This window comes from Eurypyga helias, unplaced genomic scaffold (genome assembly GCF_000690775.1).
Source record: "Eurypyga helias isolate BGI_N326 unplaced genomic scaffold, ASM69077v1 scaffold32032, whole genome shotgun sequence".
In the NCBI taxonomy this organism is placed as follows: Eukaryota; Metazoa; Chordata; class Aves; order Eurypygiformes; family Eurypygidae; genus Eurypyga; species Eurypyga helias.
This window is the reverse complement of record NW_010235810.1, coordinates 3685-15760: the sequence shown is the minus strand read 5'-3', so window position 1 is coordinate 15760 and position 12076 is coordinate 3685. Positions and strand designations below refer to the sequence as shown.

Sequence of the window (12076 nt, the reverse complement as noted above, 5' to 3'; positions counted from 1 at the left end):
GCCAGAGGCACGCTCGGCTTCCAAGTGCTGTGTGTCCCCAGCCAGCCGCACCGTGGTGGGAGGTGGCTCTCCCCAGGACAAAACTCCCCTGTGCAGCTCCCCCGGCTCCTTTGGTGCCAGAGATGCGGCAGAGCTCCTCTTCTTGGGGCCACCCCAAAGAGGGACCTGCCTAAAGGGTCTCCAGTGGAGGTGGCGCCAGCCACCTTCCCCACTGTCCCCTGACACCGTCTAAGCCCTACCTCGGTGGGCACCTCGCTACCCCACCAGGCGCCCTGGGCTTGGCAGCAATCCCGGCCGGCCGGCCAGCCACCCCCTGTGCCTCCGGGACGCCCCGGAGGTGGGAGTCGTGTCCAAAAGCAGTTCCCTCATGCGAAAGAGCTAGTTCCTTCCCGGCATGCTCTCCTAAAACCTCACCAACCTTCCTACTAAACTGAACAGGGGGGAGCGGTCGTAAAACGGATCCCGGCCATCACACAGCGGGCACTCCGGAAAGATGTCTTCCTCCAGGTCCTCCGCCTCCTCCTCCTCCTCCTCCTCCTGCCCCTGGTGCTGCTCGTCAGCAGGCTCGGTGATGTCGGAGTCGGGGTTCGAGAAGGTAGGGGAGGGGGTGAGATCAGCCATGCGCTCGCTCATGCATGTGTTGAAAAGAGGAGAGCTGTTGCAGCCAGAGATATCTGAACTAAGGTTAGTACAACAAGATAGAAGACAGGTTAACACCAGCTGTTCCAAACAGAGAGAGCAAGAATAGGAATTTTGCTTTTTGGGTGGGGGATTTTTTTTTCTCGGTTGGGTTTTGGGAGGGGTTTTTCCCTGCTTAAACCAGGGGACTTGGGAAATAAAGACCTGCCCATCCAGTGTGTCTTTAAAGGAAGCCACCAGTGGCCATCGGCTCTAAAGGGCAGAGAAAAGAGCGACCCAGTGAACCGGTGCAGTGGGGAGTCCCCTTGCTGGCTTTACGGGGACAGAGCGGGTGGCACAAGGTTCGCTGCCACCCCCGCTGCCAATGGGGTACTCTCCACACACCGTGGCACAGGGAGGGGATGCCTCTGCGGCAGGCACGGTGGTGGGTTGGGCCATGCTGGCTCAGCCCCCTGCTCCCCTGCCCGCCGGGACAGACCCCTTCTCCAGGGTGGCCCATCCTCATCGCCGGCACCACACCCTTCCAACCGGCGTGTGGGAAGTGCACGGAGACACGCGGCACATACCGTACAGACGGATGCTCAGACACCAACGCGTGCACATAGGTGTGTGCCTGTGGGGGTGGATGTCGCGACGGTATGGGGTCTCAGCCTGTTGGACAGCCACGGCCCCCCCACCTCCCACCGACAGCAAGCCAAGAGCCCGTGCCTCATGGCACTGTGTTCTGACAGGCAGCGGGAGCGTTGCTGGTGGGTCCCTCGGGGTCCCGGCAGCCAACGCAGAGGAAAGCTATCACAGGAAAGATGGGCCCTGACCAGCACCGGGGGGGCAACGCATCCTCCTGTGGCGTGGCCCCAGGCAGACAAATGCCCTGTGCACGGCAGAGCCGTGTCCCCCACCAGGGCTGCCTGCGGACCCCGCCACGCTTAGACGGAGCCGATGCGCTCACCTGCCGACCAGCCTGAACCAGGGGAAGCGGTCATAGAAGGGATCTCCGCCGGTCACCACGTTGTCACAGTCCTCGATGACACTAGAAGGCACTTCTGCTGCACGGTCGTACATTTCGCGCATCAGGTCCAGGCGTTGCCTGCAGGCACAAGGGGACGCAGCGGTGAGGAATCGGGCTGAAGCCGGCCGAACCCTCCCTGGCACGAGCATCATTCACCCACCTCAGCTTCTCCAAGGTCCAGTAATGCGTCGCCCCGTTCTTCTGGTCCTGCACCTCTACAGCCACGATGGTCCGGGGGAACGGTCGCTTCTCACGGTCCTTGGCGGCGTCAGGAGGCAGCAGGTCAGGAGGGAGAGGGGAGTACAGCGTGTCCGTGAGGAGCACAAACTGGAACTGGACCTGGAGAAGGGCAGAGGGGGACAGTCACCCAAGTAGGAGGACAGTGGGCTCCATGTGGCGCCTTTGGTGACCCCCTCCTCAGCACTGCCCCGCTGCCCATGCCTGTGGCATCTGCCATAGGTGGTGCAGCAAGCCAGAGAGGGGCCCTGGGAACCCACCTTCTTCTTCAGCTCCACACTGATGGCATTGGCTTCCTTGAGGAAGATGGCGTTGCCCCAGAGCAGGTCACGGAGGGAGGTGAACTGGTACCACTTCCACTTCCGAAAGGCCCAGAGGGCCAGCTCGAACTCCCGCTCCGTCCATTGCACTGTGGGGACATGGAGGGACAGTCACCCCCCCACCGGGAGGGAGGACATTGGCACAGAGGTGCCCAGGGGACCCATGGCCCACTCTTCTTGCTCTCACGGAGAGCATCAAAACCCTATGGTAGCACCCAGCCCTCACCTTCATCCTCAGGTTCTTCCTCTTCCTCATTTGCCTCAGGGTAATACCTAGAGTCCATCTGCTTCTGCAAAGCCTCCAGTTTGCTCTCATAGTCCTGGGGGAAGCAGGGAAAAGGATGATGCAAACCACAAGGTGTGATCTTCCACGCTGCCACATAGCGCTTCCCCCCCTGCAGGAACCCAGCCTCCTCCCACCTCTGGATCCATGTTTATGGGGACAACCCCAGGAACAACAGGTTTGCCTTTGTTTTTAGGATGCACAGAGCCACCCCATGCAAACATCTGCCAGGCCTTAGTTGTGCCTGGGCAGCCTGAGACAGAGCCAGGTCCTGGGCACCTACCAGCCTCTGCTGCTCCAGAAGGTAATTCGCCTCCTCCCGCTCCCTCCGGTACTGGTCCTCCAGTTCCTGGAGCCTGGGAGGAATGGGGATGGAGAGGATGACCAACCTGGAGGTGGATACCCAACTCCCCATCGCCCCAGCACCCTCACCGCTGCTCCATCTCCTGCTTCATGTCAATGCCCTGCTTCTCCAGCAGCTCTCTTTGGGCGAAAGCCCAGTCCACGGGCTCAGCAGGGGTCTCGGCGCACGGGGTCCGCTCCCGCTCCTGCCGAGCCTGCTCGGGGTGGTTGAAGCGGAAGACGTGGCTCTTCCCCATGATGATGCGGTTTCCTACAGGGATGCACATGGGGCAGGGGGAAAGGGTTTAATATGGGACAACGTGCAGGGCCCCCATGGGACGGGGGGAGGCAGGTTAGAGCAGCACTGGGATGCCAGCTCTGTGGACCCACCTGAGCGCAGGATGCTGGGTTCTGTCACCTTTTTGCCGTTCACGTAGGTGTCAGCACCTTCACAGGGCTCCAGGGTCACTATTACTGCAGAGACAGTGAGAGGGCGAGAGAGGGAGTGAAGGTAAGGTGGAAGCAGAAGGACAAATCCTGCATCTCCCACTCCACTGCTCCTGCAGCCTTGGAAAGGGAGAGCTCTCCCAGCCCCAGGTGTGTAGTAGGGGGACACTGGGGTACCCACTGGCAGCACCCACACCCTGGGCAACCAAGGGGGCTCGGCCAACCTCATGTTAACCAAAGCAGACCCCAAGACTAAAAGCAGCTGGAGACTGGAGGTGAGAGATCAAAGCCTCCACCCCAGCAGGACCTCCGTTTGGAGGCAGGTGCTGGGGACACACAGAGGGACTGGGGTCCCTGGGGAGATGGAGCCCCTCCAGACAAGGAATACCTTCACCGCCGGTTTTGGTGTCGCTGCGGAAAAGGCAGTGCTCTTCCTTAATGAAGTGTCCGCTGAGAACAATGTCCTGCCTCTTCTCTGCGTCTTCACGGCCAACTCTGCCAGGGGAAACCCAGCTTGAGCCAGCTCGGTCCTTCTTCAAAGCCACCCTACCCTGGGCCTCCCCCCAGAACCATCCTTGGGACTGACAGGCGTAGCCCTTAGTGCACAGCAGCACCAATGTCCCTAAATGAGATTGCCAGGCAAATACATTTTTCCCACGCAGCTACGGCACTTTGGGAATGCCCTGGGAAAGGTGCCTAGCCCAGGGACAGCTGTCACCCCACTGCTCACCCCAGCAAGTCAGGCACTGAGGTATGAGCTAGGCTCCCACCACCCTGCGGGATGGCCCTCACCTTGTTATCCCATCCTTGATGTAGTAGAGAAGACACTCGGACATGAGCGGGTCCTCGTTCAGGTTGACCAAGTGGGGTGTCTGGGAGAGATTAACAAGGAGTCACGTTAGTGCACCCTGTGTACCCAGGTGCTGAGGGATGCTCCCAGGGAGGCAGGAACCCAGCAGCACCTCAGGCTGCCCCCCTCCACGGGCTCTCCTGCCCTCCGCAGTTCCAGGACAACCTGCCCAGGCAGGTACTTTCCAAGGAAACTGCAGAGAAGCGAGCAGCCAAGATGAGGATGACCTGCCTCCGCATGCCTCCTTGCATTCCTCCTCGAAGGGCTGAGCCCTGGGCACCCTCCTCCTGGCTGCCTTTGAAAATCCATGTTGCAAACACGGCCAGCGTGGAGCTGAACACTTCCCATGGGGAGTCCTTGATATGGCTTGGTGTCCCCTGGGGTGGGACTCTGCTTGCCTGGGCTGCATGTCCATGGGCCCTTGCCTCACCATAACCCCAGCTCCACCGCAGACCGTGTAGCGCATGCAGCGACATATCCCATGCAATGGCTAGTTTAGGATGAGAGGAACTAAAACTGCCCATTTTCCTCCACTGATGATACAAGGACAGATGAATCACCCAAAAGAGCAGGTCCCAGACCAGAAGTACAACCAGAAGTGGAGTCCTGAACCTGTATCTCCAGGCTGAGTTTCACTCCCTGGTCTCTTTCCTAAAAGTTCCTTCCCATCACTTTCTTCCCCTGGGTCACAAGCCACTTTGTTCTTGACGAGAGGCAAGTTTCTCCCCCGGCCACAGACCCTGGCTGAAGCTAATCTCACCCCTCTGCTCTGACTGCGCCTTCAGGCAACAGGCAAAATCCCGGGAGGATCAGTAGGTGAAGTTCTGAGTTTCACAGAAATAAGAATAGAGACCGTAAAAAAAGTCTTATCAGCCCAGTGACACCCTTCATGCAGAGGCTTTGCTGTCACAACAGTGCTGCAAGCCCTGGATGATAGGAGAGACTCACTCCAAATAGTGCAGGAGAGCTGGAAGTCAAGGGAAATGCAGGCTCTTCTCCATGGTGGCCGGCAGAAATAAATTGGCAGTAACATTTAACCTCAGGCCTCTCTGGCCCTGGGCTCTGAGAGTCCTTCGGCCTGCGGGTTTTCCCCAGACGTGCAAGGCTGGCTAGCAGAAGGAAGATGCTCTGCCTGACACTGAATCCCCTGGAGACCTTACCACCCCAGCGGTGGCAGGCAGCAAGACAACAAAACGGTGTTTTGCACGCCATCAACACTACCTTTCCTCACCAGCCACTGGAGAAGTGAGAGGAGTTCCCACCCCCCAGACTAGCTGAAGAGCAAGGAGGCACCAAGACCACCACAGCAATGCCATCCCTCCAAGACCATGCTGCTTCGGGGAATAAACCCCACGCTTTGTACACAAAGGCCTGGGGTCCTAACAGGCAGCGGCTGAGACAAGAATGAGAAACGAAGACAGTGGTGTAGAAATTTGCCCTGAGACCCACACCAAGGCATACAGAGGGAAGGTCCTGAATCACTGACTAACCACCTGATCTACTAAGACGTTTGGCCAAGCCAACCAGCATCAGCTGCCAGGGCGGCTCTCATAGCATCCCTCGGGACGGTGGCAGAGCCGAGCGAGCGTGTCCTGGTCCCACCGGCACGTGCCTGCACCTCGGCAGCCCGTGCTGCTCCGCGGGGTTGGGGCTGTAAACTGGACATCGCTACCATGATGGTTACACAGACAAGCAAGGGGCAGCGACGTGCTGTAACGGGTGCTTGGCAGGGTTTGCTGGCACACCACCTCTTTGGGGTGTGGCCAGTATTTCCTTAGAAAATACTTTCCAGGATGCCACAAGCAATAAAGAGCATGGAATGTATTTCCAAACCCACATTTCTCAGCAAGGTTTCAGGGGCAGCGATTTCAAATACCCCAAAGTATGGATTTTTATAAGCTGGCACTGAAGTCCAACACAGTGATCATCGGTGAAGCTCCACCAGCGTGGGGAGAGCATCCAGGCAGTGGAGGCTGGACGTTTAGCCGTGTGGTTTTACTGACATTCACACCCAGCAGGTTCAACACTGGCACTTCCCCCATGGGTTTCAGAGCCAAGAAAAGGCTAGTGAAGTATCTGGGGCTGGCCAGCAGCAACAGAACAGGTTGGAAGGGAGCTGTGGGTGTACAAATTAGCCCTTGTTTGCCAGGAAGAAGAGAATAAGATGATCCTACCTTTTTAGGAGAGAAAACGCCCAAGGTGCCTCCATCTTCCCTCATGGCCACTCCCATTTCGGCCAGCAATGCTTCCCTGAAGGAGCAAGGGAAAGAAGACCCTGTCAAAGCCCCACGAGCCCCTGGAGCTGGCACTAGACAAGCCCAGGACAGGACCCGAGTCCACAGGTTTGCCCCACAGATCACAGCACTCTCTGTGCCCCAGGAGCGTTTCTCAGAGCAGACCACATCCCTGCAGGATAATGTGGTGGGCACTGGGGTGCCTGGGGGGCAACCAGGGCATGGCTGGATGGTCAAACTGCCTGGCTACCCCCAGGAGCCGAACTGCTGTAGGCAAAGTGCAGAGAAGGGGAGATGCCTGAGGAACCCCACTTCATCCCATCCCAGTGCAGCGCAACCCACCCACCTCTCCATCCGTATTGCTTCTGTCCTCCGCAGCTTCTCCTCCCACGTCTCATTCAGCTCCGCAATGATCTTCTCCGTTTCCTGGTGACCACGGGGTCAGAAGGGGGTTAGCATGTCCTATGGGCAGCAGACCTGCCCGCTCCGCCAGGCTCTGCCCAGCATGCGGCAGCGGGACACCGGTCCCAGTTTCAGGCTAGTTTAAACCAGCCACAGCAGCATTTCACCCATCTTTCCATCATCCCCATCTTCAAAGAGTGAGGCACAAAGACCAGTCTCTCCATCTCCCCTCCGTCGTAGCTGCCAGCCCACCCCTGTGCCGGGCTGAGCCAGGAGTGCCCATCCAGAGCCAGGAGCACCCATCCCGCAGGAAAAAGGCAGTAGTCACCAGGTGAACCCTACCATGCCAAACCCTCTCCCAGACCTCAGAGCACCGGGCAGCGCTGGGTCTGTCCACTCTGCAAAAGCACACCTGAGCATTGCTCCCCAGGAGCACCATTCATAACGGGTTTCCAGAAAATACTGAGGGCGCCCTGCAAGCCTCAGTGCCAGAGCGTTGAGCTGAGCCCTCCGTCCTGCTGGGCACCGGCTTCTTACCTTGAGCCTTTCGATCGCCTCTTCGCTGCCCGGAGCAAACATGATGCGCTCGTGGAGGCTGGCGACAGAGGCAGCACGGCTGGACAAGGCTGACAGGGAGGAAGAGGGGCTGATCCCGGCGATGGCGTTGGTCACTGTGGAGAGATTGTCATGGCGGTGACTCAGCTCTGTCCCTCTAGCATCATTATTGTTCTCAAAGTCGGACACATCTACGGGCGGGGAAGGAGAGATGGGCCAGGGAAAGACACATGGACAGGAAAAGAGAGAGAAAGAGAAAGATAGAGACAAGAAAAGCTGTTGGGAAAAAAAGAGTGGCTGGGGTGCAGCAAGAAGAAAGCCAGGAACTACAAGGAAAAGCACAGGCAACAGCACAGCAGCACAGGCAGCAGCAGGGCAAGGACACACGCATCTCTCCCCCAGCCTGGGCAGCCCCCCAGGAGCACAGGGCTGTTCTGGGAAGCAGCTGCTGGAACAGCCCTGGAGCCCTCCTGGGCTTCCAGGAATGCTTTTTTGCAGCACGAGATCCTGCAGCCATCAGGTCTGGGATCAACCATTCTCCCCCAGAGCATGCTGCTGCCCCTGTCATTCTCCCCCGCTGACACAGCCCGGGTGGTTTTCCCTGTCCGGCTGCCCCAGATTACCTGGACCTAGGGTCACAGAATGAGAAGGGAAGGGGAGGAGAGGCAGTGGCCCTCTGTCCTACAAAGGGGTTGGGGAGACGGAGCAGGAGGAGCCGTGGGATCCCCTTGCTGGCAGAGCCCAAGTCCCTGGCCTGCTGGAGCAGTGCCTTGGCTGGGCAGCCGGAGCGGGAGTGAAGTGAGGGAAGGGCAGCATCATGCCCATGACAGGCAGCAGCGCTTGCCTGCCAGCACCCTAAGCATCAGCTGCCACGGGACGCCGCAGCAAAGGGACACAGATATCAGAGATAGTCCTCCAGCCTTCAGAAGTCACAGGGGCTTGGCACACTGTGCCAGAGGTGGGCAGGGCACAGGTTAGCGAGTGCAGCACTAGTCGCCCATCTCCATCAGCCCGTGCACAGGGGAGCTGAGCCAGGAGGGGATGGGCCAGGTCCCCGACTCCTCGGCGGGCTCACTACAGCCAGGCTGCACTGCCTGGTCAGGGCAGGATGGGGCAATAGTGCTTATCCATGGGCAAAAACCTCCCGGCCATCACCACACACCCCTCCTCCAGGAGCAGTCCCAACGAGCCCGCGGCAGCAGCAGCAGCAGCAGCAGCAGCAGCAGGGAACACTGTGACAGCATGGAGGAAGGAGTCCCTGTAGGGATCGGGCTCTTGGCATGGGAAGGACGCTCATTCCTCCGAGAGCCATCCCGAGCCCAGGTGCCAACGGTGACTCTGCCACCATCCCCTTTCCCAGCTCCTAGCCTGTGGAGCTGCCTGTGGATGGCATTGCTCCATCAACCGGGGCCAGCGACAGGAGCCCTTCCCAATGCTGCACAGGTGCCCCTGGGCACAGCCTACACCTCCCAAAAGCCGTGAAGCAACAGAGAGTACCAGTGATGGGGAATACACACATTTGGATCCTCCAGTAGCAGGATGGGCTAAGAGAGAGAGAGAGGGCAGGGAGCAGGGGTAAGAGAGAGAACAGAACAAGAGTGGGTTCATCTCAGTAGGATATCTGACAGCACACAGAGGAGAGGCCACAGGCAGGCGTAGCCCCAGGAACACCTTCTTGGCACCTCTGCCAGGTGCAGGATGCTGAAGACAGGAGGTGGAGGGGTAGGAGGGGAGGTCTGCTGGGTGTAAAGCAGCTCTTCCTGCTTACAGGAGCAGGCTGGGAGTTGCGACCGTGTGCGCAGGGGCTTGCCAGAGGCGTCCCGACCACCCTTGGGCAGCGTGATGCTGCAGGGCGGCTGGCAGAGCCGGCCTCGCGGTCAGCCGGGCTCCAGCCCAGCTGGGCCTGGAGCCATGGACAGGGAGTGGTACCTACTGTCAATGATGTCCCCGAGGCCCTGGGCGTAGAGGAGGTCACGCAGGCGTGCAACCTCGTCCTTCAGCTCCCGGATGAGCTTGTTGTTGGGGTCCTCGTTGATGACAGCATTGCAGCGGATCTGCTTGGCACGGTCAGCATACCTAGGGAAGGGCAGAGTCCTGAGCAGTGGCGGGGTTGGGGGGTGGGGGGCAAATCCCCAGCTGCTGGGCACGCGGGAGAGCCGCAGAGTCCTTCCAACAAGTGATCCTCTGGAGGATCCCAGCACCAAGACAATCCTTTGGCCTCTTGTCTGAGGTTGTCAGGGGTCTCCCCAAGGCACCCCCAAACTGGGGTCATCACAGAATTGAGGAGAGCACATGGCAGTGCTGGAGTTTCAGAAACACCCCCTGCCCTTGCCCGCTCACAAGGGAATGAGGGTACTTCTTCCTACCTGAGGGTGCTGAGGGTCTCATCGTAGTTAATGTCAGCAGGACTGAGAGCAGCAACCATGGCCGTCCTGGAGTTGCCCCCTGCCCAGGAAGATACACCCACATCAGGGAGACCCTGGTCCTCACACCAGGCATCACCCTCCGCTCGGTAGCTATGCCCACCACCGAGCCCATACCTCCCACCCGTGTCCTCACCCAGGTTCTCCCGCAGCAGCCAGGTCAGCACCGAGTCACGGTAGGGGATAAAATCTGTCTTCTTCTTCTTTTTGTTCTGGGGGATGGAGAGCAGAGGGAAGGGCTGTCAGGCTGCATGTCCTCCTCAAGGGGAAGGTGACAGCCAGTCCCCAGCCATGGGGACTCAAAGAAGAACAGCTCTGCCCAGCCACTGCAACCTCAGGCAGCTCTGCCTAGCCCCACAGGTCCTGCCTATGAAATGCTCTGCCTGGGCCAGGGGCTGTCACAGGGTGAGGAGGATGCTGAGGGCTCTGCCAGCCCCCAGGAGAAGTGTGGCTTGGGTCTGGGCAGAGCTTCACCCCCAGGCCACTCTGTGACCCACTCTCACCCAACCGTGCTTAAAACCAAACCCCCCTTCCCCAGCCCAGCCAGGGCACCTACCTTGTTTGGCCCCGAATCCTGCAAAGAAAGCAGAGACTGTTAAGTGAGCTGCTCCCTTCCTTGGCGCCCACCACAGCTCCCCATCCACCGAGCAGAGAGCAGCGGGCACAGCTCCCTGCGGATAGAGCAGCCACACCAGCCCCAGCTCATCCCAGCCCCAGGGACAGCTTGGGATATATCTGCCCATCCCTTGGAGAAGGGGTGCTCCATCCCTCAGAGCTGAGCCCATTCCCCCATGGTGCCACTGCTCCTTCGCACTCCAGCTACCTACCATTTCAGCCAGTGCAGAGATGACTTTCCCCAGGGTGGTCAAGGACTTGTTGATATTTGCTCCTTCCTGGTGGAGAGATAAAAAGCCCAGATGCTCAGGCCCCATGTCAGAGTGGTGCTAAAGCCCGGTGCACCAGGATGATGGGGAAGTCCCAGCATGGGGTGGGCAAAGAACAGCTGCTCTTAGTGGGTAACCGGCAGCTCTCAGCTGGGACCCAGGGACCCCAGTGGAACCAGCCCTGGGCAGCTTTCAAACAAACCCCCTCAAGGATTCTGGCAGAGTAGTGTGCAAGGAGCCAGGCACGGAAAAGAGGTTGGGAATGAGGGGCAGGACACGACAGCCCCGCCAGCAGAAGGGGACCCTGCCCCAGCTCTCACCTTTAGTCTTGTGCCCTTTGCGCCAGTGGAGTCAGCTCGCTCACTCCCTGCCAGGTCCACCAAGCTGATTTTGCTGACCTGCAGGCAGAGACAATGCTGTCAGCCCCCACAGGCACAACAAACTGGGCCCTAGCACAGAGCCGAGGAGGGAGCAAAGACATCTTGCAAGGTGATACTGCTCTGAAGGCAGAGGTGGCCTCTCTGGGGTTATCCTTGCCAAGATTTGGCCAGGAGCAGGGCTAACACACTTGCAGGCAGGGCTGGAGGGCACCAGCTGCCAAATATCCTGTCCAGGGCCCAGTCCCTTGAGGGACCTTGAGTGCAGCATGTTCCTGGGACTTATCTCCATTCTGTTTCAACTCTCCATCAAGCCACACCATCTTGTCCCAAGTGCTGTCGATAGCACATGAAGCCCTTCCTTCGTGTGGGTTCCCCCAAGTCCCTTAGGCTCTGCTCTCACCTTCTCAGTGGTGATGTCCGTCTCGGCATCGTGTCGCTTCTGTGTGAAGATGATGTTGAACACAGCATGGGAGCGGCTGCTGGTCTCGTTCATGTTGGTGGCAGCCACCGTGCTGCAGGGAGAGGAGGACAGGGAGGTATGACACTTTGCAGGGACACTGGAGTGGCTGGCAATGAGGCCAGGGCTCATTTCAGGACAGGGTACGTGATGGGAAGGCATCTGGAGGACAGGAGAGGACTCTGGGAGGAGTCATGCAAAGGTCCAGGCTTTGCCCTGCTGGCACCAGGGAATTTTGAAAGCAGGAGGGAGTTAAGGTGAAAATAAGTTGGGGTTACCCAGTGCTCAGGAGGGGACTGCCACCTCCAGAGCAGCCAGATTGGCAAAGCAAGAAAGTTAAGCAGGACCTTCTGTAGACAACTGCAAGCTTTCCAAATCCTGGTCATCTCCTGCTTCTCCAACTCACCGGGCCTTGTTCCCAGAGTCCATGAGGTCCTGGATGTCATTGTAGGAGGTCACAGCCAGTTTGGAAAGGTCCTCAACGTATGGGCCCATAAGGGGATGTTCCCTCACCCGCAGGTTCCCCTTGTTCTTGGGGTTCAGGAGGTCCCTCACACGCTCACAGTATATCTCCATGTAGCTCACCTAGAGCAAAGAGCACGGGCAAGGCTAAG

At 59.0% G+C, this 12076-nt stretch overlaps 1 protein-coding gene across 1 annotated transcript in view; it reads right to left on the bottom strand.

The window, feature by feature from the left end:
* Positions 1-418: 418 nt before the first annotated feature.
* Positions 419-12076, bottom strand: part of LOC104506071 (kinesin-like protein KIF1A) — a gene marked incomplete at both ends in the record, with an annotated part of 12712 nt that continues 1054 nt past the window's right edge. Inside the window, 22 exons of the mRNA XM_010146882.1 lie at positions 419-679; positions 1589-1726; positions 1809-1987; positions 2146-2294; positions 2432-2525; positions 2772-2844; positions 2921-3101; positions 3221-3304; positions 3666-3772; positions 4070-4149; positions 6302-6377; positions 6708-6787; positions 7301-7434; positions 8836-8862; positions 9252-9394; positions 9685-9763; positions 9878-9953; positions 10298-10315; positions 10569-10634; positions 10946-11023; positions 11406-11517; positions 11869-12047. Coding sequence (XP_010145184.1) covers positions 419-679; positions 1589-1726; positions 1809-1987; positions 2146-2294; positions 2432-2525; positions 2772-2844; positions 2921-3101; positions 3221-3304; positions 3666-3772; positions 4070-4149; positions 6302-6377; positions 6708-6787; positions 7301-7434; positions 8836-8862; positions 9252-9394; positions 9685-9763; positions 9878-9953; positions 10298-10315; positions 10569-10634; positions 10946-11023; positions 11406-11517; positions 11869-12047 — 2414 coding nt within the window. The remainder of the gene's footprint in view (positions 680-1588; positions 1727-1808; positions 1988-2145; positions 2295-2431; positions 2526-2771; positions 2845-2920; positions 3102-3220; positions 3305-3665; positions 3773-4069; positions 4150-6301; positions 6378-6707; positions 6788-7300; positions 7435-8835; positions 8863-9251; positions 9395-9684; positions 9764-9877; positions 9954-10297; positions 10316-10568; positions 10635-10945; positions 11024-11405; positions 11518-11868; positions 12048-12076) is intronic.